Below are 27,877 nucleotides of genomic sequence, written 5' to 3'. Positions count from 1 at the left end.
AGAAGGACTTTGTCATGAAAGAGTGTTTTTATGAAACTGAATATATTTCTACATGAATAAAAGTGCTCTGTGAAGCTGAAGGCTGATTAAATCTGATAGTTATTGTGAACGGTCATGCTAATTTTCCTAAAACAGCATTTCATACATGGTTTATTATTTTATACAGGTGCTGCAGAATGATTTTTAAAACGTTAAACATGATCCAGGAAAATAATGCAATTTGTTGTTTATTCCCACAAGCAAAGGTAGAAGGATTATTAAAAAAAGGGAAAGAGGAAACAAGAGAAAGCAAAAAAAAATTTTTAAAGGTAAAATATCAATAATTTCAAAACAACAAGCTTGAATGCGATTTATTTATTTTGTTCTTATAAATAGTAAATAGTGCTGCATTTTACACATTATCCATCAACAATTATATGCAGTCGAGAACAAAAAAAAACATGAAAGTATAAAAACAAGGTAAAAAAAAATAAGACATGAACATTGTGTTACAGAGACAGAACAAAGAACTTCATCTGCATATCTTCTCCGAACTGCAGAGTAAAAATAAAGGTGACATCCATCCACATTATGAAACGCTGCATCATCTGGAATCCTTTCTTTGCATGAAAAACAACCAGAGTTTAAGAACAGATGATTTTCGTGAGACAGTGAGGTATTGAGTGTGTATTGCACTTTCCTTGGGTTCGATTTGTGGCAGGGGTCTCTCTGAATGTTCAGAATAGCATACTACCGTACAACTAATGTTCAGTATGCACTATGTATATAGTGTGCAATTTTTCGGCATGCAAAACGAATGCAATGCATTCGACTTGACTTTCCTATTCGTGGGAAGTCGTGGCCTAATGGTTAGAGAGTTTGCACTTCGGACCCACAGGCGTTAAAGAGGACCACCAGCACCGCTGGCCTCTCCTCAGTGCTCCTCGAGCGGGAGTTTGAGGATGGATGGTCATTTTGGTCAAACATTCAAGAGGTGAAGGAGAGCTCAAGTGCAAGAGTTTACGGTCAGACCATCCATAGATGGCTTCATCTCCTTCCTGTCTGTCTTCATTCAGTCAATGCTGGGTTTCAGATAATGAAAGGCACCTGAAAGAGACGGAGAGAGAGATGTTAATTTAAGGTCAGGGTCATTATCGTATTAAGAATCCATGAAAAACATCATTACTTGAAATGAAATAAATATTAATGGATTTTAATTCAGTTAGGTGCCAAGACAACAATTCTCATTTTCATTTAGTTTAAGTTGAAGTAATAAAAACATAATAAAAACCATACAGACACAAAACTAATCAAAATGACAAAAATGCACAACAATATTATGAAAAATTTAACTAAAATTCTAAGGAAAACAGAAACTATCAAATAAAATTCAAAATATGAACAAAACCTATAATAGTATATCAACGATACTAAAATAATGTTTCAAATATTAAATTACGTACGGTTTAAAAAAATTAAACTGAAATGTGTGAACGTGTTTTAAGAATAAATAAAATGCATATTTTACTGTATATAACTGCATATAAATAAATAAATGTCAATTTCATACTTTATTTATATGACATGTTTCCACTTTCTACACTATTTTAGATTACTTTGTCACTGTGGACAAATTTAACATGAGTAAATGTCTCATAGAAATGAAAAATAAAATAAAATGTTTAGTAATTGATAACAATAATTGTTTAGGGAAATAATAAAAAATTGGACAGTTTTGCATGTTGCAGAACTGTATATATATATATATATATTAGCAGATTTAGCTTTTTTACAAAACAGTATACACAAACACAAACACACACACAAAAAAAACTCATTACATGAAATACATCATATTAAGGTCTTGGAAGTCTACTGATGCCTCCTAGTGGGCTCCGGCACAACGGCTGAGAACCACTGATATCAATATATGACTATATTGACGTAGCCTTTGCCAAAAGAAAAAAATTAATCGAAATATGCAAAAGCGTAAGATCCAACAAAACACAGTGCATGATTGAGCGAGCCGGTGCGTGCCAATTCCACTAAAAAGACAGACAGAGAGAGAAAGTAAGAGAGATTGAGAGAGGGGGAGAAATGAAAAGAGAGCTATATTCAGTTCTGTATGGATCAGAGTCAATGATCAACAGCAACTACAGATCTGACCCGTCTGAAACACATGGTTCTAATATCTGCCTGCCACGGGCCATTCTACTCCTACACGAGACCCCCGCTAACTCCTCCACGGACCCCCAGCTCTGTGCTTACGGGGTGCGGACCCCAGCAAATTAATTATATCAAGATGCAGTCCTGGATTGGGCACTCGACATGCAAGTCTCCCCCCTCCGCTTCTGTCTAACATGTTCTGAGACGGCTGCTCCTCTCGTTTCACTGCGTGTTTGAGTGGATCATGAACGATATCTTTGTTACCCAGAGCTCATTACATGGCTGGCTGACGGATGCCTGGAGCTGATGAGATATAGCTCATCTCACAGGGTCGTGAAAGGTCGCGGGTTAAGCATCGTAAACCACGGCAGCGTTTACCTGTGTGGCAGCCCGGCGGATCACAACTAACTAATGTAAACCTATGATTACGCCTCAGATTAAAAGACCAATACTTCACTGAAAATAATCTCAGTTGACGTTTAGATGATCATGTTTCTCTATAGAATCTTTGCTTTTTTTTTTTTAAAGTTTCCTGGCTGAACTGTAGCGGTTAGAACGGTTATTCTAAAATGTCGAGCTGTGGTGATGCAGCTCATCAAAATCATATGCCATGCATCAATAAAAGTGTCAAAAAGTGTACAAATATAATTAAATGAAAAAGGGATGAATGTGACTACTAGTAAAAGTAACATTAAACAACCGTGTGGTTGCACAAACAAAACATATTCATTAGAATGAATTGCTCTTTAGTAAAGAGATGAATTAAAGCCAACATTAAATGGAAATTCATGTCAAATCTATTTTCTTAATGCACGTTATTGATCTAATTGTGAATGATTCATCCATGCATATATATTTATTTATTTTTTACCTTGTAATTTTTCATCAAAATGTCAACTCGACCTTACCTCTCTGGTGACTTATGCAGGACTTCTCCAATTTTGTCTGCATAAATCCCGCCCCTTTCTCACAATCGACTGCATTCAGATTTGCCTTCATCCAATCAAAAACCGATGAATTGATCGACATTTTTTCTTTTCAATTAATCCGCAAAATAAAATATAAAAAATACTTTTAACGTATTATTATTACTATTACGTATTACGTTTTATTTCGGTTAGTTGCAAAGGCAACATTTCTTATTTTAATTTATTTTTACTTGATGTGCTAAAAATAAATAAAACTGAATTAAAAATGAATAAAGACGATATATACATATTTCAAAAACGAATTAAAATGACAAAACCACAACAAAATTACTGAAACTTTAACTAAAATGAAAGTGAAAACAGAAAATATAAAAATAAAAAACAAATCAAAATGAATAAAAACTGTAATAGTCTCTATAAAATATCACAGCTACGCATCGAATGCAAAATGGAACTTTTTCCGTTTCCACAACAAACTAAAATGTTTTTAGAACATAAACATGTGGCTCTCTCTCAGTGCGGGTATTCACCTTGCTCTGCCCATATTGGCTGTACTGGTAAGACGCCATGTGGTCCATGCTGTACCCGGGTGAACTGTAGCTGGAGGGGCAGTAGGACTGGGAGCTGGGCAGAGTTGGCATGCTGGGCAGGCCTGACAGAACCTCCAGTCTCTGAGAGGAGTGGCAGCTGGGAGTCATGCCTGTGCTGGGCTCCAAACCGCCCGTCAACGGAGAGAGAGCAAAATCACTCTGCGGCTGGTGCGGCACTCCACCCGGATTCAACAGCCCCATCACCTGAGGAAAAACAAGAGAACATTTAGTACAACTATGCTAAGTTACTTTAACAAGCAAATACTGAAAAAACTAGCCTAGACCAACGAATTTCCGTGCTGTTCAAGCTGATTTATGCTGGTTAGCCAATACATGACCAAATTCTGGTAACCAAGTGAGTTCAGAAAACCACATTTAATCATCTGCATGCTTACAAATCAGTTTTATGTGACAAAGCAGTGTTATTACTGTTAACTAAAACTAAAAAATAAAACCTTAAAAAGCATTACTGTTTAAATAAACAACAACTGAACATTTATATATATATATATATATATATAATTTTTTTTTCTATTTTTTTTTTACATATATAAAATAGCTAAAACTAAAACTTAATAAAAACTACGTAGGCATTTAAAAATATATATAATAATAATAATAATGATAAAAAATACAAAAACTTTAACTACATTTAAAATCTAATTCCAAATATTAACAAAACCTATAATAAGATGTCATCGATGCATAAATAACACAGAAAAAAACAGCTGTTTTATTAAATGTTTATTCATGCAGGTATGCATAATTTTAAAGGTATATATACTTTTCCAAGAGATCAGACTTCCAATTTTTGCCTGGCAGGTGATGAAATGGGAGACAATACCATAGACTTACACTGACGAGCCTAGCAACCACCTAGCAACACCCTGGAAATAACTCACAGCACAGTCCGCTAGTATTCAGAACTTCTCAAATTTACTTAAGAATGACTAAAATCATTTTTTTAAACATATTTTTTAATGCACATGGATTAACTTAAGTTCTCAGACCTATCAGAATTCTTCATCATCACCAAAAAAAACAATGAAAATTTGCTTTTGTTTTAAACTCTATGATGTGAAATGAATTCAGCACACCAAACTGAACATAATGACAATGCTAAAGTTTTTAATTCAGCCCTTCCTTTTATCAAGCAGCAGTGTGTAACACACATCTGAAATGATTAGCTGACAGCGAGTGAAGATCGCTGGCCGCCCGTGTCTAATTCACACCAGTGACAGACAGATGGAAGCGAGACGCGAGTGTGCCATCAGTGTCTGTGAGCTCTCGGACGCCGCTTGATGGGCCAAATACAGATCAGTTCCCTCCCTCTGCTAATCATTAATCAAAACCAGCCCAGCCCAGAAAAAATCTCCAGCACACCGACCGACCGACTGAGCAACCGGCCGGCCCACTGACTCTATCCAGAGTCCATGAGAGTCAAATTATTCCCCATCCTGCTGAACACATGGTTCCTTTTAAACCGTTACCCGGTTCAACCAAAGAGGGGTGGAGTCAGGCGAGACGGGCTGTATTTCTTTGCCCGGTTAACATTTTCCTGACAACAATTCTGAGTGTAGAGTTGTGTGTTTAAGAAGAGAGCATAGCCAGATGAAAAAATGAGAGTAAGGAAAAAAAGAAAGCAAATAGAATGATATGGCATTTTCTATCAAGATTTGATCTTAAAAACCAATAGAACAGAAGAAACATATGGAATAAGTATGTCATATGTTGGTGAGTTTGCTTAGATATTCTTTAGGGACACATTTGTCCTCAGACGTGAGCTAAATCCGACAAAAACCTCCCTGTGGGGACATCTGGAAAGGTACTCAATTGGAAAAACAATCCATAAATAATGTTTTCATATATATTAAAAAAAATCTCAGTTACAGAGATGCACTTACAATGGAAATGAAGGTTGCCAGTATTAAAGGGATAGTTCACCCAAAAATGAAAATGTGATGTTTATCTGCTTACCCCCAGGGCATCCAAGATGTAGGTGACTTTGTTTCTTCAGTAGAACACAAACAAAGATTTTTAACTCAAACCGTTGCAGTCTGTCAGTCTTATAATGGAATTGAATGGGAATCACGGTTTTGAGAGTCAAAAAAACAAACAGAAACAAAACCAAAGTAAGAAGAAGAAGAAGACGAGGACGCGCTCAGGACAGTTCAGACATTACGGTGCATCAGAGGTAAAAAACTATATATATATTGTTCAGTTTCTTGCACAGACCGATCGTTTCATGTCTTTACACATCAATGTATCGTCACGAGCCGCAGGGTTTAATTTGGTTTTGTTTTTATGTTTTTTTGACTCTCAAAGCCGTGATTTCCATTCGCTATTCAGTTTCTTGCACAAACCGATCGTTTCGTGTCTTAGGACATCAATGTATCGTCACGAGCCGCAGGGTTTAATTTGGTTTTGTTTTTTTGACTCTCAAAGCCGTGATTCCCATTCAATTCCATTACAAGACTGACAGACTGCAACGGTTTGAGTTAAAAATCTTCGTTTGTGTTCTACTGAAGAAACAAAGTCACCTACATCTTGGATGCCCTGGGGGTAAGCAGATAAACATCAAATTTTCATTTTTGGGTGAACTATCCCTTTAAATCATTAAATTACTGTTTCAATAGTATAGCCCCAAAACATATGTGTATTAACATGATTTCAGCATGGGTGAAAAATGCTTAATAGCCTTTTCTGTGTAAGATTATATTCAGTTTTATAATTCAACCCCTAAAATTTTAAAATGACTATAAAAATGAATTAAAATGTAATAACACAAAAACTAAATAGAAAAGTTAATTTTAAGAATTTATACATTTTTGCTTTTCAAATCCTAAAAATCAGCCCCATTCACTTCCATTAGAAGCATCTTTATTTTATAAGGTTTATGCTTTTTAAAACAATGAAGTGAACTTAGCATATTTAGAAAAATACAGAGGTTTTCATGTGAAATGTTAAAAGAATCTGTCACTATTTACTCATCCTCATATCGTTCCAAACACATCTGTGCAAAGTTATGTTCAGTTTTACAATTTTGTTGCTATGATAACGCAATGCCTAAAACTGTAAAATGACTATAAAAATGACTGAAAATTAAACACTACACAAATTTCTAATACAAATGGTTGAAAACATTTTAAAGCAATTAATTGTAAGCATTTAGAAATTTCTGGTTTTAAAATGGTCCCCATTCACTTCCATTGTAAGCGCCTCACCATAACCTGGATTTTTTTATGAAAACGTGAGCCTAGTCAAAATTATTTTTTGAGGTAATCAACATTATGCTACAAATTCTGCAAAAAATGAACTTAACTTGTATTGAATGGAATACAAGTTAAGGAATACCTGGAATATTCCTTCATAGAAAAAAAAATGGGCGTCTATGCCATTTCCTCATTTTGCAAGGAAACCATGTGTGTTTGTGCGGTTAACGCTTTTACAAGCGGTGTGAAGGGTCATGAAATTCCTTTTGGGGTTCATCTTCAACAGCTGTTCAGAAGAGAAATGGACTGAAAGCTCTAAGCGCTCGCAGATTTTCAGGTGCTGGATCACACGAGCTGACAGCGTATATCATGTACAGCAGCGCATGTGTGAGTCACACGCTGATGTGTGATGCTTAACAAATGAAAAGCACATGGAGGTTAAACTCTTTCGTTCACCTCCCCATGGGGGGCCCGGGCCCGGCTACATGTGAGGTGAAAGCTAAAATGTTCCTTCCATGTCCAGACCACAGACAGGAGTTGTTGACAAAAAGCTTCCTCATAAAACATTTTCCCAGCCAGGACGATGCATGCACGCAGCTGTCCGGAGGAAGCAGCCCACATTCGCCAGAGCTCAAAGAGCAAAAATGCAATGTTCCCAAATCCATATAAAATGCCATTTTGATGGAATATTTAATATTAAATACATTAAGCAATCGTTGTGATTACAATTTCTGGTTTTGTTGTTGTTGGTTTCACAAACTGATGCATGAGATTTAATCTCGACTATTTATTTAATTTAAACTGCACAAAAAATATTATACAAACCACTGCACAAAAAATGAAACATGTTACTAAGTGCTTTTTTAGCACTTTTTACTGACAGGAGAACAGGCTACAGCTGCAATGAAACGTATTTTATGACTTTCTGAATTTTTTTAAATAAAAAGTACATTTGAGACAATGAACATGAAATTATGGGATTAAAAGCAGTGAATTGGATCAGAAAACCATATGAGACCGACTTGAACTGATTTATAGGTCAATCATTGTTCTCGTAGAAGTAATGTTTTACAGCAAGAACAAAAACACTAAAAAGGAAATACCATGTTTTTTTTTTCTTCTTTTGAACATATATCATGGCAGTGATGCAGTACCAAAATTAATAAATGCTGTAACAAAATTATTGCTCTTTGTTAGCTAATGCATTAACTAATGTTAACTAATGGCACCTTATTGTAATGTGTTACCAAAACATATTTTTTTCTCCAATATGCAAAAGTTGATTTTAAAAAGCATAAACCTTATGAAATAAAGAATCCTCTCCATGGATTTGGTCATAAGCTTTATCCGTCACTGTACTATCATATTTTTGTAATTAATATACAAAAAATAAAATATGTAATTATAAATAATCACAATTTCATTTGGTAATAAATTACAAACCAATCTGCAGGGACAAGCCTCCTCAGCACACCCCGAATCCCAAGCTTATTTCAGCATACATTAAGATAAATACATAATTCAAACAATTAGCCAACAAAGTGGCTCATTTGCATAAATTACACAGCACATTATGGAGGGTAAATTCTCCCATTCCAATCAATTAAGAGTCCGGAGCATCCCATAATTACAATCCCAGACGCTGAGAGTTCCAGCATCGTCATGACGACAAGAATCCCTGCCCTTCAACAACAACACAACAGCACCAGCCGATCCTGTGCCAGGTTACAAACACACACACACACACACACACACACTAATGGCAATAACAGACCGAGTGTGAGTGTGAGAGCTACCTGACCTCTAAGTCAGTCCTGTGTAATCACAAATAATTGTCTTTCACTTCTCGTTTCCATCATGTGTCCTAGCCCTCCTCACACCTTCATTCTCACATTCACTCACATTGCCATTCTGCTGGTCGGTGTAAAAACAGAGACTTTCTCCAAGTTTGGGGTCAGTAGGATTTTTCGTTTTGAAAGAAATCAGTGCTTTTATTCAGCAAGGATGCATTACATTGGTCAAATATGACAGTAAAGACATTTAAAACAAGATTTAAAACAAATGCTACTTTCTAGTCATCAAAAAAAATCTTGAAAAATCTTGTCACAGTTTCCACAAAAATATTAAGCAGCACAACTGTTTTCAGCATTAACAATAATAATGTATGTTTCTTGAGTAATTCTTTTAAAAATGCCAAACCACACCTGCACTAACCTTATTAATGTCTACTGTTCAGCAAGATGATCAATGATATCTTTAATTAGAAACAAAACCATGATTCATAATCCTATAAGAACTATAATTGGTTAGCAAAAAAGCACAAAACAAAACCATGATTTATAATCATATAAGAACTATAACTGATTAGCAAAAAAGCACAAATCAAAACAAAACCAGTAATGCCTGTGAGATACAAACACAGTTTAAAAGAGACTTATTATTCTACTTTTTGAGAACCTCATATATAAAGTCTTGCAATATTTTCATGCACCACAAGCTATTTTGCGCAACCATTTTCTACTCTTTCTAAGACTCTAAAGCTTGAATCAAAAAGGCATCTTTTGCAACTGTACCTTTAAGATTTCCTTGTATGACCCTGTACGATTGCCTAACCTCTTTGCATGTAAATTGAGTAACACTGTCCCAACCATAACACAGATTGTTTGGTGGAAACCTCTGGCAGCTGGTCAGTATCTGCAGCCATATACTGTATGCCCAAACTGTATGTGAAGTGAAATGATACTGACCTGTGATGGGAGGCCATTGCTGATGGTGGGGTTCACTGGGTTTGCGTGGCCAGGTGCAGCCACATAGCCGTCAGAGTAACTAGAGAAACCATGACGTCCAGAGGAGAGGCAGTAGGCCGAACTCCCCTCCTGGGCCCCCGGTCCGCTGCCAAGCCCAGTCTGATGCACTGAGGTGGGGGGAAGAGGCTGAGGCCTGTGCACAGTGCTGGGATGCTCCGATACTGTTGAGAGAGAAAGAGAAAGAGAATGAGTCTTCAGTGCCACATGATACTTCAGAAATCATTCTAATATGTTCATTTGTTGCTCAAAAAGCATTTCTTATTAGTATCAATGTCGATGTTTGTTGTGTTGCTGCTTAATATTTTTGTGGAAACCCTCACACATTTTTTCCCCACGATTCTTTGATGAATATAAAGTTCAGTTGAAATTTAAACATTCTAAATGTCTTTACTGTCACTTTTGATCAATTTAATGCATCCTTGCTGATTTTTTATGTTTATTATTATTATTATTATACTGACCCCAAACGTTTGAATGGTAGTGTATTATTCTGCTTTACAGTTCTCACCTTGTGAGATAGATGAGGGCGGGTAAGGGCTGTCCGCCAGCTGATAGGGCTGAAGACTCGCCATCGCAGAGGGTGGGAAACCACCAGGTATCAGGTGATTAAACGCCATGAGCTGATTGGCTCCTGCCTGCTTCCTCCAGCGAGCTCTTCTATTACTAAACCAAACCTGCAGGACAGAAAATGACAAACAACATACTTACATTTAACACCCGGAATAACTATTTACTCACATAAACACATCTACAGACTGACAAATTTAAAACATGACACATTTCAGCATGGGCTTCCCATAACACCCCCCTTTATTCGGGAACCAGATATGGAACCATGTTATTCCTGTAAGAATGTGTTTGTGTGTGTGATGTATCTGAGTGTACACAGGCGCTCTTTGTGTGTTCAGTAGCCGAAGGCTTGTTTGGTCTGATTGCGATCGAAACATCTGTGCTCATTAAAAAGCAGTGACATCATGCCACGGGTTCTAGTTTAATTGGGTTAGAAGGACCTAATAATAGAGTTTATTAAAAGATTCTGTTTTGAGGTTTTTCCGCGACAGAATACTACAGTAAAAACAAGAGGTCAGACGTGGCACAAAGAAGCCTGTGTTTATGCGGGTGTGTCATGTGACTTCGGGGCAAAGGGTGCAGGGATAAATGCTGGTAAATTTAGTCTCCCAGTGTAAACCACATTTACTTTTTTTTTTTAAACAGCAATGCGACTTACGAGAAAGTGTGTGTAGAGTGATCATTTCCACAAAGATACAGGCTAAAAAGTGCCAGTAATTCCAAGTTGTCACATGATTAACAAAGCTTTTACAGGAAGTAATAGAGTTGAATATCAAAGGTGTGTGTGCTGATGTACCTGTACTCGTGCCTCGGTGAGTTTAGCTCTCTGAGCGAGCTCTTCTCTGGTGTAAATATCAGGGTAATGGGTGCGTTCGAAAGCTCTCTCCAGCTCCTCCAGCTGCTCGGCCGTGAACGTGGTCCGACTGCGCCGCTGTTTCCTCTTTAATGGCAAACCCGGTTCTGAGTCCACATCTGAGCCCTCGTCTGAGTGGCTTGCTGTAAAGAAAACATTCAAATGAGATTATTATTAAATAAAGAATAAATCCAGAACTCTATGAGCTCTGGAATCAGCTGTGAGAGATTTTCATTTGTTTTAGCAGAGAACAAACTTTAAATGAATAGTTCACGACTTGAATTCGGATCCGATTCTCTCACAAAACTATTGTATAGAGTTGGAAAATAGTGCACAAGTCATACCTCGTACCGCATACATTTTTTCGCACCTCATATTTTTATGGTGTTTTTGACAGCCCCAGTCCTCAGTTACGTTCAATGTATAAAAAAAATATTCTTCAAAAATTCATTGTTTGTATTGCACAGACTAAACAAAGTGGCATATTTAAAAAATACAATAAAAATACTACAGCAAATTAAGTAAATTCATAAAAAATTTAAATAAAAAGCTTTAAATTATAAATAAATAATACTAAAGCACGTTTTACTTATTTAGGTATTTATCATTTAGTTTGTGCAGTATACATATTTCACATTAATTAATTATTAATTATTTAATTCATTCATTCATTCATTCAAAAGTCTTTGTTTAATTTATTTTAAGAATTAATTTAATTTGCTTTTGTATTATTTATTTTTTGTTTATTTTAAAGGGGTCATATGAATGATCTTTAAAAAAGCATCATATGACCCCTTTAAAATAAACAAAAAATAAATAATACAAAAGCAAATTAAATTAATTCTTAAAATAAATTAAACAAAGACTTTTGAATGAATGAATGAATGAATTAAATAAATAAATAAATAAATAGGTGCTAGAAATTGTTTTGAGCAGCAATGCTGTGGAAATTATTTTGTACGCCATGTCTGAATGCACAAGGGACTCCTAAACACATTCTACATACTCAATATACAAATATACAAAATGTAACAAAATATTCACGTTACAATAATAACAAAAGTGAAACAGGATCCATGACTTGTCCAATCAATTCTATTAACTATCTGCAAAAGAATATCTGAGAATTCATTTTTAAAACGTGTTATATTTGGCAAGATAAATTGACCACAATATTGCTGTAAGTTGTTTGGTTATAACTGAAGGTCAGTATATCTAACACTTTCTCTCACCCAGCGCTCTGTGTTTACACACAAACACACACATCAGCCCTCGCTCATATGCAGGTATTATTTGTGAAGTTGGACCGGGTGAGAGGTTCTTTCGTCGCTAATTCAGCAGAAGAGAATGTTGGTGTGAGTGGACTAAAGCTCAGGGAATCTGTACCCAGAGGAGGGGGGCCCTATCAAATGATTAGGCTCCTCAAACTAGCGTGACAGCCAGCTATTGTCCAGTAATACGCCTCGAAAGAACTCGCCAACGCCACATCTGCTTCGTCTGACACTAGCCATCTCCTTTCTCTTGTTCGCTCTCTCTTCGATTTTCACCCCATATGGTTGAAAACACAAAATGTAAAAAGACGCCCGAGTTCGCCCAGCGAAACCTCATCCACAGACCCTTCAATTAAAAATGCAAACCATCCATTAAATCTACTTTTCATTGAGTTTCAGTACAAATTTACAAAGTATAACAACCAACAAGTAAGGTATACGCAAAAAGTTAGATCTGCAATGTGTCAATCAAATGAATTTGTCCTTTGATGATCTGCATAAGCTCATTTAATATGGTTTACAGTTGAAATGTAAAACCATTTTTACTTTTTTAGTAATGCAGATGTCATAAATAAACTAGGTAATGTTTCTATTTCACAAACAAAAACTCATTTGGACTTCCCAACTGATATTGCAGGTGTATTTCTCCTGCAGAGAAAGAGAGCAAACAAGAGAAAGGGTGAAGAAGAAAGAGAGATTTTGAGGTTTAATTAAAAGTGAAGAGTCACGTGAAGCAAATCCTTCGTTCTCCACCCTGGAGCCACACAGGAAATGCTGCTGCCAGCGTGCATCTCTCTGGGCAACTCATGAGAGTTGGAAAGGAAAAAGAGAAACAGGGAGGGAGGGAAGACTGTCCTTTACCACTTTTCCACTCTATAACGCTACTGGAAAAGTCACTTTTCATGCCATTTTCCCCAAAAGTCTGGACTATTTTCAGTAGACAGCACCTGGAATGAACAGCCAGTTATTGAGGATATGGCATCCATCATTTTCTTCATAAAGAAAGCCCTCAGAGAACTGAGTCGCAAATTAAAATAAGCACATAAAAATATGATATTCCCCCAAAACTGACATCCAGAACTCAAACCATCAAATCAAATCATGTGAGGAAAAGAGAAGGCACGAGAGTTTCCAAATCGCTTTATGATTTGGGTACAAGTAAAACATCTCACTTTTCATTTTTTTTTCTTCTCTTAATTCCCTCGAGTTTCTATCATTATCGCTGCAAAAAGTCAAATAAAACAAAACATAATATAATAAAATATAAAGAAATAAAAATTAAGTAAATAAAATAAAAAAGAAAAGAAGTAAATAAGTCAGAGTTTCTTTCATTTTCACAGCAAAAAAGTCAAATGATAAGAATCAAATAAATTAAAAGTAAATCAAATAAAAGGTATGAAAAACCCATACAAATAGGTAAAAAGTCGGTCTTTTATCAGTTTTTATCATTACCACTGCAAAAATGTATATGCTACAAATAAAATAACAAGTAAATCAATAAGTAGTAAATAAAGTAAATAAAATAAAATTAATTAATTAATTAAAATAATAAGCCAGCCTTTCCATTAATTCCTTGAGTTTCTATCAATACCACTGCAAAAAGTCAAATAATACAAATAAAATAAAACTAAATAAAAATATAAAAACAAATAATATAAAATAAAATAAAATAAAGTAAATACAATAAAAAAATAAGTAAATAAATAAAACCCCATCGTGTATCATTTGGCTGCAAAAAAAAGGCAAACAAACAAACAAAAATTAAATAAAATAAAATAAGAGTAAATAAGTAAGTCAGTCTTTCCCATAACTGCTCGGAGTTTGTAGCATTACTGCTGCAAAAAAGTCAAACGCTACACAGACTGTAATCTGTAAATGACACTGTTGCATTTGGCTCTTTCTCTCTCTCGCGCTCCCTCTCTCTCTCTCACTCCATCTCTTTTGAAGAGTTATTTGGCAGTCTTTTGTTGGCCTGTTTAGTGAGAATGGTGACTGAGCTCTTTGGAGTCTGATTTCCACGCTCCATCTGTAGGTTCCATGAGCTCGGTCCGGGCAGCATTGAGGCCCCTGTCACCTGCCTGGCAGGGGGCGGGGGGGAGGTGGGCACAATGAGGGCTGGATGCAGGGCAATGGGGGCTCCGCAGGGGAACAGCGGGGGGCCGCCCCCGAACCCTTCCTCCTCCACGGCCAGGGGGTTACAGAGGTGGAGGTGGTGGGGGGTGACGGGGAAAGAGCGATACGGAGAGAGTTAGGGGAAAAAATAAGAAGACGGGGGCCGATCGCTCAATGGCACCTGGGGGACTAGTTTAGTGACTAGTGAGGGGTGTGTGGGAATAGCGATTCTAGTTTAAGATGATTGTCAGTCCCGGTCTCGTCCATCATGTCCATTTACAGCATTGACGTACTCTAAACAGACACTTCTCTCTTTCCCGGGATTTTTAACTTCACTGACATGGGATTTCAACAAACAGCATCAGATTGGACTAGAGATTGATTTAACAGGAATCAAATTCACTCTGATAATCAGATCGATACAGAAATTGAGAGAAATTGCATTCCATATTTCCCATGAAAAACAGGATTTTAATAACTTAAAATATCAAAGCATTAAAAAAACTGAAAAAAAGCATGTAATTTCATCTAAATAACCAAAAGCTTGAAATTTCCCAAAGGGAGAGCAATAAATGTCAAAAAATTATTTTTAATCTGGAAATGTGGGAAAACACTTTTTAAATGGTTTAAAATGTCACTGAGAAGCTTTGAATTCTGAATGAAAAGTTAGACAGAAGCTTGAAAGCATAGGGGAAAAAATGCATAGAATTTTCCACAAATAACCAAACACTTATAATGCCAACGGAGAGATCAGAACATTTTAAAAAAATTTATTTCAGCTTGGAATTGTGTAAAAACACTATTTTAATGATGTTTTAATAAAGCAATAAGCCCCAAGAAGCCGTGGTTTACAGTGAATTTATAACAGCTAAGGGGCGTTGCTAAAACCCCCTTAAAAACTATAAAACCCCCTTAGCTGTTATAAATTCACTGTAAGCCACGGCTTCACGGTGCTTATTGCTTTTATAAAACAGTTATTCCATATACGTAGTAAGGTTTCACAAAATAAAACAGAGCAAATAAAGTGTAATGATATTAATACAAACAGTATTCTTCCACCAAACAATGTAGTTCCTCAGAAACGGTTGTGGTTGCAACAAAGTGGTTGCCAAGCAACAGACAAACGTAAACAAAGGTGTATGTTTGTAGAGTAATTTACAACAGCTTCAAGAATCAAGGACCGGAACTATCCGTTTTATAACAAGAAAAAAGGTCTTATGAGCTGAAACAGCTAAACGGCGAGAGTGACAGACTCCCTGAAAGATTCTGAGAGTTTCATCAGAATTTCAGCAGGACAGGAATCTCATACTGTGGCCACTTCCCACAGCATACCTGTCCCAATACACCACCAACCGCTTATCCCATCCATCCTCTCACCCTCACGCTCTTCTACTCTGCTTCTCTTTGACTTTTGGACTGAGGTTTTGTCTTTCATCATCAAAATTGTGATTAAAACAGACGACTGAAAGTCTAGCTACAATGAGTGATATGTTGCACCAAGAAAAAGAGACACTGATGAAGCAAGACAGGTAACATCTGGACCACTTTATCTGCATAACGCTAACAGTAAAGATATTATCCAAATGAATTACATTTTAAAAACAAGTGTGAAACAACAAGGATAAGCACTAGGGGTGTAAATATTTGCTCTGACAAAATAAATTATGAAATTTCATGGAAAAATGTCTTTTTTTTTACTTTAAAAAAATATACTAAGTGTAACTGGAGAGAAAATCTAATGCCACAAATTGATTGAGGATCTAGACATGATGGAATTCCACAACTGCAAATAGATCTAAACAAAAAAAATAGGCAAAAATTATTAATTTAGTAATTGTTTAAATATGCCATTAGCAGGAGGACATGTTGCATTTTTGAAGCCTCTAGCCACAGGAAGAGTCTCCAGTAGGCCTATTGTAATTTAGTGAGCGTTAATTCATGTTAGCAGCGCATGGTGCCTCTCGCTCACACATCAGATTTATATTCCTCACACGCAGGACAAACCCCACAAACCTGCAGCCTGCCAGCTACACACAGCATTTATCAGTGCGCTCGAGAAAAGAGAGAGAGAGAGATGTGCGCTCTGCTGAATGAACTCCGTAGCATTTGGATGGACGTTAAAGGGGTTGTGTTGAATTCCAAGCATAATCACAGAGAAACAAGAGAAGGCTGAAAAACAGAAGCCAAAATGACGCAAAGCAAATGCAGCTTTGTGCAAAACTCGAAGAGAGTTTGTTGACTTTAAAATTATGGATTTGGAAACCTAGAGGAAAGCTATTGCTCAAATGTTGCTAGAGACTTGATTGAGTTCTCAGTAATGTTGCATTTAAAGGGATACTCCACCCAAATACGAACATTCTGGCATCGTTTACTCACCCTCATGTCATTTCAAACTTTCTTTCTTCTGCGGAACACAAAATAAGACATTTTGAAGAACGCTGGGAACCAAGCAACATTGGAACCCATTGACTTCCACTCTACGGACAAAATCTCCAAATATCTTCTTTTATGGGTTTGGAACAACCTGAGGGTTAGTAAATGATGACAGCATTTGTGTTTTTGGGTGAACTATCACTTTAAGAATCAACTTGGTCTCCTCCTAGCATTTCTAAAAATGACAAAAACGAGTCAATTATTGACATAGAAGAACAATATAGAGAAATAAAATGAATCAGATTAGATTTGAGGAGAAACATTTGCATTCATGCTGAATTTTTGGCATGGTATCTTGTCAAATCTGAGCACAGTCTGAGACATCCTGAGGTCTCTTCTGCAACACGTGAGATTACTTAAGTGTTTTTCCTCAGGAGAAACATCTGAGAACCTGGAAAATCCATTTGCTGAAGCCACTGAGATTTGAAAGCGATCTTTTGTGATTTTTCTTCTGGAAAGTCAGGTTGGCAACTCTAATGCAACACACACTTTGACATACAAACAAAGGCGCAAAAACAAAGAGAGCAGATAAAGTGAAAGTAAACACAGGGATGTTGGAGCGAGAGCACCAGAGTCCACAGACGACCATCTGGGCAGTTTATAGCTCCTGGTAGGGGAGAGTCTTCTCCTCCTCAGGGGCTGTTAAATGGTTGGGTAATTGAGCTCGTGACATGTGTTCCCCAAACAAAACAAAAGAGAGAAGAGACAAATGAAGCATTTATTTGCAGCGTGGAGGAGTTCTGGCCCTTTCAGCCTGCGCCCCAGCCAGCCACTGGTGAGTGAATTAAGGAGTATATAGAATCCCAGCAGATGTAGGGAGAAGAATGGTTAACGGAACGATCACGACTCCATCTGGGGTTGGCATTTTGTTAAGAGGGAGGAGCAGGGAGTCACTCAACTCGCTAAAGAGCCACGACCCCAGCAGCTGCCCCGAGAGAAACCGAGCGAGAGAGAAAGAGTGGTAGACGGAGCAAGAGAGAGACAAAGAGGAGAAAAGATCATTTTCAACCTTGCAGGTGGACTACAATGCGACTGGACATTTTGGACACACTTTTGGACAGTATCATCCTTGAGATACTTTCTGGATGTTAACTATACATGCCTAACCAACTGCCAAATGTGACCATGGTACTGATATATAGTACTATCAAGGGAAGCGTGTTGTGTGTTGCCTGTGTGGGTGCAAATGGGTCAGATGCACACTCCAAAAGTTATAAAACCTACATCAAAATGCCATGAAATTGCTCATATCATATATATCACTATATGATAAATCAATATATCAATATACACTACTGTTCAAAAGTTTGGGGTTAGTACGTTTTTAATAATGTTAGTCTCTTACGCTCACCAAAGCTTCATTTCTTTGATTAAAAAATACCGTAAAACCACTAAAAATCTGAAATGTTATTACAATTTAAAATACCTGTTTTCTATTTTAACATAATTTAAAATGTAATTTATTCCTGTGATGCACAGCTGAATTTTCAGCATCATTAATCCAGTCTTCAGTGTCACATGATCCTTCAGAAATAATTCTAATATGCTGATTTGATGCTCAAGAAACATTTCTGATTATTATCAATGTTGAAAATGGTGCTGCTTTATATTTTTGTGGATTCTTTGATGAATAGAAAATTCAGCAAGAACAGCATTTATTTAAAACTGAAACTTTTAAGCATTACAAATGCCTTCACTGTACAATTTAATGTGTCCTTGCTGAATAAAAGTATTCATTTCATTCAAATAAAAAATCGTACTGACCCAAAACAGTAGAGTAATGAATAAATATAAAATATATAAGTAAAACAAACTGAATGATGGTTTAAAAGAGGCCATTGAGTTCACAACTGTTATTCTGTGTGTTAAAAAGAAATACGTTAAGATCCATTTTTGGAGACCGACACGAGGACCATAAAGAAGGGATGCTGAGGCATTATGGGTTCCCTGCATGCTTTGCTCATTATCATGTCTGAACAGTACAGAGGTGCCTGTTGCAGCATGGAATCGCTCCTAACAACGGGACAAAGCCAAAACGCAGAACCCACGCAGCGATCGCACCGCGGGAACACACACCACATGCTCCAAAATATATGAGTGCTCATTACATTGACATCACGTTATATTTATGTTCTTGACTCATGCTTTCCTACCAAACATGCACACATTGAGTAAGCCATGACGGGGACAAGTGGGTCACATGCTAAGCCGACAAAATGACACACACACAAAAAAAAAAATCCCGTGACAATTGCAATTACAATCCACAAGTGTAGACCTCACCTCTCATCATACAAAACACCTTTTTGATAATCACTTCTGCCCCTAAAGACCTAAACCTCGTTACACTGCATAAAATGCCTGTTAGAAATTTAGAAATAAAATATACAAATAATTGAATAATTGAATGATGTTGTTTAAATTAAAAACAAAAAATAATATTGAATAATATTTTAAATATATACTTTCATTCAATATGATCTGATATATTATGCAATTTTCCTTCTTATGTAAATTAATCTTGTTTTAGGATTTTTAAAATATGTTTAACTGGAAAAGAAAGAAATTTACTGATTTTTTACTGAATTTTGACGAATCCTCATTTCTGGATGATCTCTTCTATTTTTCGGTGGAAACAGATGCTCAGTAGCACATGTAAAGTTCTTGAAAGTTCATTTAAACCCAGTTCTCCTTTGTCTTCTTCAGTTTCAAAGCGTTTATTGGCCATCATAGAGAGTCTGTGTTGTGATTCTGCTGTAATTCTCTCTCTCTCTCTCTCTCTCTCTCTCTCTCTCCCTCTCTCACCAGCATCTTTTGGCAGTTAAGAAGTGAAGTTCCTCAAGTTAAGTGATTGACAACGGCGTCTAGCTCTTCTCAATTAACTGCCTCATTGTGAGTCTTTATGGCAAGGCCCCTGAAACCCTCGACCTCTCCTTTCCCCTCCTTTTCATCGCTCCTTTGCCAGAGTTTCACTCACTCAAACACTTGCAAGAAAACAGAGCGCTCTATTTGGCGAGGAGCCCCTATTCTCATTGACCTTCTATTGCTCACTTTTTCTTTTGGACGCTTCAAACCGTCTTTGAGAAGAGAGGAGTGGAAGAGGAGTCCATCAGTCGCTAGGGGCTGGTCCGGGTTTGACCCCGCACCCCCATCTTCAAAGATGGTTTGCATTCATTAATTGTTCTTTGAATTAATATTTGAGGATCACAATGCTGGTGCCAGTGTATAAAGCCGACCTAATGAAGCATACAGGCGGCATTCACTTGGAGATAAGCTCAGTGCGACCGCGTGCATGTGTGTTTTCTTCCTTTGCGTGCCACTTTGAAATCGAATGGAATGACATCATGTGGAAATGATGCACGGTCTAGGCCGTTTCTGAGAACGTCGCACAAACGCGACAACAATGGATGTCTTTCGCCAGAGCTGTTTAATCTTTATCACCGCCCTAAAAACTCCATTGTCGTTCAGATAACTCGTGCGATCCGTAACCTCAATAAACTTGCGCTGTGTTTAACGAGAGATGGAAAGAGAAGGGCGAAGATTGTTAGGTTTCAAGGAACAGCTGAATAAAAGGCAGATGATTGCTCATCTCCATTCCCGCAGGGCCCCGGAATCATGACTGAGGAACATTCCAGCAGAGAGAAGAGCCCTTGTTTATTGATCAGAGAGACAGACCTCATAAAACATACAAAACTAGACCCCCAAGAGCCAGATTGGGCTATAGTTGCCCAATTGTGGTCTAATTTTGGATGAGTACATCTGGCTTTACTGCTCAGAGTACATTTGCGGTCATGAAAAAAATAAATCATCCCCAAAATATCTGTTTATTATTGTGTGACACAGCTGTCTGTATTTGCAGTGCATCTTTTGCTTTCTCTCCCCCATTTTCTACTGAGCAAGTATCCAGTCAGCAAAGCAGGCAAAAGCCCTATTTTATTTACACAAACAAAGTCCTCCTTGCTCTCTCGGACAAAGGCAGCTGAATCTTTCATGTGTTGTCATTGCTTGATTCTCTCTGTCCTCCTGGCTATTGGCCTGCTGGGAGACAATGAGCCCAGGAGAAAAGCAGCAGATTGTTGGAATGCAGCTCAATGAAACTAATTATTACATGTTGACTGCGTTCACCATGGCACGTCTGAAAGCACTAAGCTCATTCAATTGGCCTCCACGGGACTCCCTTTCAAAAAAAACTTGATCCCTTTGACTGTTTGTATTTCGGAGTTTTCTTTTTCGCCTGCCGTGAATGAGAATCTGTGAGAGAGGGGCCGTGGCTCTTTGATGACTTTAGTTACTTTTAATTAGCTAAATGAGGCTCGAGGATTGTCGGTTTTCCCAAAGTTAATAGTATAGGAAAAAGGAGGGGATGTGCTCTGGCAAACACGGCATTGTGGGATAAGTTTTATCAATTCACATAGAATGATTCCAGGCATTAGAACGATCCCTTGCAGTTCTTAAAAATTTCTTTGGAAACAGGAGAGAAGCCTGTATTGATCCAATAATTTTATATTGAAAAAAGTGGTTTTATTTAAGTAAAAAATATTAACATCACTAAACCAATCTATATACATATACATTTATACCAACAAAACAAATTTTAAGTAAAAAAAAAGCATTTTATTACAGTCTAGGGGAAAAAGACAACTAATGAAAAACATAATTTCATATAAATTATCACTTTTTACTTGAGTAAAAAAGAGTTGTTGTTTTTTAAATAACTTAAAAATCACAAATACTACCAAAAAAAAATCTACATTTTTGTTGAGCTTCCTCAGCAAACAGTTTTTGAGAAACATCTTTTGAGGTGTTTTCTCAATCCAGTATTAGTAAGCAATGGTCCTCTACACTGCCTTTTCCCAGACAAATAAATCTGAAGGGGCCTTTGCTTTGATCTCAAGCCTTTAAGGGGCCCAACAATAGGTTTTGAAGGAGCAGGGGCCCAGAGCCAACACACCCCTCTTACCCGACAACTATAGACTCAGCAAACACATACTTAATCAATATTTGGCTAGAGAACACCCTCTTGATTCTGAAAACACCCTTTTGAGATTTTAACTGAGCACCGAATAGGAAAAAACAACAACTCCCACAAGCAGGGAGGAGAGAGTGAAATACAGCCAGCGCAGAATCAGCCCACTGCAAACAAACGGACGAGAGTGAATGGAGAGAGGAGAAGTTTACAGTGTGTCAATGGAGATCAGGACTCACTGAGTTTTATGATGTAGACACATCTACATGTGAATAAAAGCCAGAGGTGATTGATCCTTCTAGGAAAACAAAAACATTAACCGAGCTTTGAAAAGGCTGTTTTCCTTTCTCCTTTCCCCTTGCGCTTCCTTTCTTTCATTCACTGTTTTGTTCTTTCTTTCTTTTTTTTCAGTGCAGATATAGACATATTCTGTTGCAAGTCCAGGTTTAAAAAAATGTTGTACGCAAATACAACATAAAAACCATCTAATGCTTTAGTCCTAAAAATGTGATGGAAAATATTTGTGTGACATTGTTAAAAAATAACTCATCAATAAGTTCTAATAAGATGTCTGTTTCAGTCCATTTGACTCACAATCATTTCTGCCACGAAAATCACAACTAATTTCATATTGTGATGAACTTAACACTGAATTATAACCTATCCTTGAGTTCTGTATTAGTGGAATGAATAAATATGGGGATTATTAATATTTATTATTTGGTATATTGCTAAATGTTGATGTCAAAGTGGGCCTATAGATGAATGTTTTAATTTCTTAGCTTGGTTTCATGATGTTGAAAAAATATCCTCTACAAATTGTAGTCTTGAATATTAACTATAGACATTGTTCTCACTGAATGAAAACTAAGCCATGATAAATGTTGTGTCTCAATATGTGCTCTTAGTAAAACTCCTTTGTTGACCTAATTTGTTTGCACTTATTTAAAAGCTCATTTAAGATGACCATCACACAACAATTAACCAACAATGACAGCAAAACAGCACAAAAAAAGTCAGCAAATAGCAGAACATATTGTAAACCCGTAATGCAATCATGCTGAAATGCATGTTAGGAGCTTGCAACAAACGCTCATCAAGACAGCAAGATTTCTCAACGTGAAACTCACTATGTTTGTGAGTATCTGTGATTCAAAAAGCACCATATTCCTGATAAAATGTTATAGGCCTATTGAAGTTCATGTAAATGGAAAAAAAGTATGCATGTTCAACATACACTGTAAAAAATGATTGTGATTTTAACAGTAAAAGACTGTAAAAATGCTACAGTAAAAACCTGTTAATTGGTTATCAGTAATTTTATTGTGAATTTAAGTTAAGTCTGTAAAACCTAAAATATTGCTACCATATTTTTAACGGTGAAATTCTGGCAACCACAGCTGCCGGTATTTTACCGTAAATGTCACAGATTTTTTTTTACAGTGTACATTTAGGAGTTAAAAAGCAAATAAGATGTAGTTATATCAGTGTCTGAGCTGAAACGATGAACAATCCGAAATCAATCTAGCTCTACAATGTGGAGCTGAACTAATGGCAACCCATTTTGTGTTTACTCAAGTTTTTCAAAGCAGTAAGCTTTTTGCAATGTTGTGCGTTACAAAAGTTCATATCAATCAGTCATCTCCAAGTCCAAACAACATGTTAAAATTACGGTTTTTGGAAGTGAAAAAGAAAAAGTCATTGTATAATTTAGAGTGAAAAACCATAAATTGACACTCCCAGAATTCCCGCTGAGTATAATGTGCGCCAATTGTAGCGCGGCCCATGACGCGGGGTGATCCGGCTAGCGCGCTCACAGCTCAGAGTTTCTCTCTCCACTTGACATCTAGAACAAACTCCTCTGCGCAAGAGTTCCAGGCCGGTGGGGGTTAGAAAAACGCGCTGCCTGTATCAATTTCCAAGTTAATACATACAATTTCTTCTTCAACTGGGGAAATGGCCTGGGTACTGCCTCGAGGCTATCCGCTGCGTAGATGTTAAAAATGTTCGTGATATTTTACAACGTTGTTTTGACTTTTGAGTGTCACTAATTAAATTTCGACGAAAAATTCACTAACTTTATTTTTTAACTAGGCCTATCTAACGTATAAATTGTTCAGCGATTTTCGCGGGCTTGTCGTCTCTTGCAACACTAGGCCTAATGTTAGCCATGTTAGCCGTATTAACATAACGCATTTTAAAGAAGCAAAATTTTAAGCACAAAAAATGTATGATATACCGGTGATATATATATATATATATATATATGTATATTAACAAATCAATCTGAGAGAAGGCTACTTTTGTTTTGTCGCTGTTGAGCAATACTCGCGCTAGAGCGGCAAAATGTTGCTATGGTTACCTCTGCAGGTGAACGCGACTCTTGTGTCGTGAGCAAGCTCACTGGTAAATTGCTTTTATAGTGATTGAAACGTTTAAACAGCATATGCAAAATAACAGATTTTATTTGAAACATCAATCTTTTTGTTTGGACTTTCTTTTATGAAAATGTTAACGAGAATGTAGGCTGTAAATATTTTTATATTTATAAAAATCCAAAAAGTAGACCTATTATAGCCTACGTTTTTACTTGAAATAATCAAACAAGTAATTCCATAAATCCAAATATTTAAATGAGACACTTTATTTTTTAATGGTCTCGATCTGAAAATGCATATACACTCCAATCAACAGGTGTTCATTTTTAAATAAACGTTACCATTAAAACATCTTAAAATTAAATATTACCTCCAAATGCTGTTGACGTCGTTTTGGGGGGCGAAAGGGAAAATTCCAAAACATGATCTAGCTAAAAATGGACACATTATTCAGGCCTCGAAGTCTATAAAACACTTCTGAGCCGGGACTACGGTCATTCGTGAATAATTCATCTCTCATTGCCCGTCCATAATGTCCTCTCTGCGCCTTTTGTTAGACCGTTTTTTCTTCCTTTCTTTCCAAATTTTGAAAAGCTTGGAGTCTTTTGTCAGGACCAAGCTACTGCTAGGCCGAGCTTTGTCCTGAGGAAACTGAAGCGTGAATCTCATGGACTCTTTCGCTTTTGTTTCCCAAGTTCATCCTCAAGTGTCCGATTGTGCACCGCAGGAGCGTCTTTTAGTGAACGCTATTCTTGGACAAATGTTTGATTTACTGATTCGGCCAGTTTCACTCCAGGAACGTCTCGTTTTAGGAGGTTAATCTCCGATGCTCCTCAATTCAGTTCCAATGAGTTTAAGGAAAGACACAAAAAACGCTAAAAGAAAAAAAAAATAGCCTACTGAAGACGTGGGCCATTTTTCCCATCAATCTATTTAGCATTTGGTGGCAAAAACTCAAACTGAAACATTAAAAGCGATATTCACTCGGGAAAAAATATAAACTGTAAATGTGCTTATGACATTCACGCATTTTTTAATGTAGCCTAGGCCTATATGCTACGTATTTTTACAAATATTTTCTTAATAACAGAACACACATTAGCATTCAATAATAATAAAAATTATTATTATTATTATTGCTGGTGTTGTTATTGTTAAGAAGAATGCATTTATGACCTAAACATATATAGCCTAGGCCTAAATATTTCTATCTAGGCTATAATAAAACTTTTGTAGACAGGCTACCTGTAAACTCATTGTGCTCATCTCAATTCCGCGTAAAAGATAAAACCCGTCAGAACTTACATCTGTCGCCGAGAATCCCGTCGATGCTGTGTTTGGCTCTTCTTTCGTTTTCCTCGATCTCCCTTTTTTCCACTTCATCATCATCCTCATCTTCATCTCCGTTTCCTGCACCAAATTTACAGCGCAGCATGCGGCTAATGGAACTCACTGCGGACAGACATGCAAAGCTTCATCAAATTACATCAGAATTGCACTGAATGTTTAAACAATTGAAAATGTGGAAGCATAAAAATTCAGTCCGTAACCACGAGGCATTTAAAACGATCTTCTATGAAATATATATATATATATATTTCTCTGTCCCCCCCCCCAAGCAACAGGTGTTGGAAGCAATATCTTAAAAACATAAACTAAACTGCACAGATTGACAGATAAAATTCAGTAGGCCTACCTGAGAGCACGTTATTTCGATCGCAGATCCCATCTTTCAGAAGCTTATCCCGAATCTCCCAGCTGAACATCCCTGGATTCTCTCTCTTGTATTCTTCGATTTTCTTTTCCACATCGGGAGCTGTGCTCTGCTTTCATTACAATGGTTACATAATAATTAAATTTTATATATATTTATTCCATTTTATGATAACTTTTAAAATATCTAGAAACGATTATAACAAGAATGTATACAGATCAAATCGTCAGTTTCCATTTAGTTATGCTTATGCGACTATTCGCGAGAAGTTCTGTACAATTAATTAACACTGGGTTACTATTACACAATATGGTGTTCATTTCATTTTTAAGTCATAAGATGTGTTAAACAAGGCAAAAAATAATATGTGTTACAATCTCTTAAAAATAAGGGTTTTATTCTCTAATTCTTTAAGAAACGTCTATGCATTAGTGCTTTAGAGACAAATGGACTGATCTGCAGACTTAAAATATTTTTTAAGATAATAAAAACAATAGACAAAATGATTCTAAACAATGAAAACTGTTTATTGTGGAAATTATTTGCTGAACGTAAGGTGTCTGTACACTCATATACACCATATTTAAATGTGAAACTGGATGAACTTTCTAATAAATTCAATAATACAATTCAGTTCTAGCAGGGCATGAAATGGCCTCGGTGATGTCCTACCTTGGGTTTGCTGCCACCAATAGCACCGGGCCGAATGGATCCGGTCTCCTGGTACCTGCATAAAATTTTGGAAACGCATCCGTGCGACACGCGCAGCTGTCGGGAGATGACGCACGGTCGTATCCCGTGATGGGCCATCTCTACTATCTTGTGGCGGATGTGATTGGGCAGAGGGCGTCCGTTTATGAAGACTCCACCGAGCTGGTTCACGCGGCCCTGACCTAACGGCGTGGAGACTGCAGTAGGAAGGGGGGAAAGGTTGTGTCAATGACAGACGACGATTTCCTTGTGCTAAAGTGAACATGTATTTTGTAAAGAAAGATATATAACCGCAAACTCACTTTTAAGTTTACGCTTTTATAAACTTAAATGAGTTTGCAGAGTTTTTTTTTCCTAACTTGCATCACTAAAAGTTGTGCGTTTGCTTTAATGATTCGTTAATAGTGAAAATATATTCATGAAAGCATGACAGCTGTATGTTCTTTTCTTATTCAAATACAAAAACGACAACACAACAACAATAAAACTAATACTACTAATAATAAATGATATAAATACTACTACAAATACTAAAATGTTTTTATTAGACAAAAAATCTAATTTTTAATCATTTGCAAAGATGTTACTTGTTGACAGAACATTTTTATATTATATATTTGTATTTAAAAGCGGTCAAGTTTGTTTTTGTTTTTTTTTATAAAAAACTAACATTTCATATAGGCTAAAAGAAAAGCTTTTTTTTTAGCATTAAATAAACTTCACTACATTAGAATACAGGTTTCATTGTTTAGAAACAAAAATTATGAATACAATTTTAAAAACATGTTCATCATTATTGTTTTTTTTTTTTTAAGTTTTGTTTTGTTTCAGATTGAAATAGTAAAGGCATTCCAAGTGGTTGGGAGCTGTAATTTTTCACATCACAAAATAATTAAACCAAGTTTTTTCACTGTTAGTAACTTTATTTTTTACAATAAAATTTTAATATTTTCAATGTCATTTCCTTTCTCCATTTAGAATATTGACATGCATCAGATCAAATATGTCTTATACAGAATCAATTTTGTGAATTCATGTAAGTTCAGGCTGTTCCGTCGTAACCACAGATGCTAACACCTTACCCTCCAAGGAATAGCCTCCTCTCGGGTAGTTTTGGGGTGGCATGGGGCGCATCATCCTGGAAATGCCCCCCGCTAATGCGGTCATATCTCCTCTGCAAGAAAGA

General features: G+C 36.6%; 1 protein-coding gene across 2 annotated transcripts; it reads right to left on the bottom strand.

Annotated features, from left to right (window-relative positions):
* Window positions 1–1,028: 1,028 nt before the first annotated feature.
* Window positions 1,029–27,877, bottom strand: LOC107738801 (paired box protein Pax-3-like). 2 transcript variants are annotated; one of them, XM_016550654.1, is made up of 9 exons: window positions 27,774–27,877; window positions 26,653–26,888; window positions 25,963–26,092; window positions 25,572–25,718; window positions 11,050–11,249; window positions 10,192–10,357; window positions 9,624–9,844; window positions 3,605–3,868; window positions 1,029–1,086 (listed from the first exon to the last, which is right to left on the bottom strand). In XM_016550654.1, the coding sequence occupies exons 1-9, from the start codon at window positions 27,856–27,858 to the stop codon at window positions 1,069–1,071; spliced, it is 1,467 nt and encodes a 488-aa protein (XP_016406140.1). In that variant the 5' UTR covers window positions 27,859–27,877; the 3' UTR covers window positions 1,029–1,068. The 2 variants fall into 2 exon arrangements, with proteins under 2 accessions (XP_016406140.1, XP_016406141.1); XM_016550655.1 differs by having other exon boundaries at window positions 25,963–26,089.

The sequence above is a fragment of the Sinocyclocheilus rhinocerous genome, unplaced genomic scaffold (genome assembly GCF_001515625.1).
Source record: "Sinocyclocheilus rhinocerous isolate Xijiao unplaced genomic scaffold, SAMN03320098_v1.1 scaffold5273, whole genome shotgun sequence".
NCBI lineage: Eukaryota > Metazoa > Chordata > Actinopteri > Cypriniformes > Cyprinidae > Sinocyclocheilus > Sinocyclocheilus rhinocerous.
Note: the sequence above shows the minus strand (reverse complement) of the source record. Positions and strands in the feature narration are given on the sequence as shown.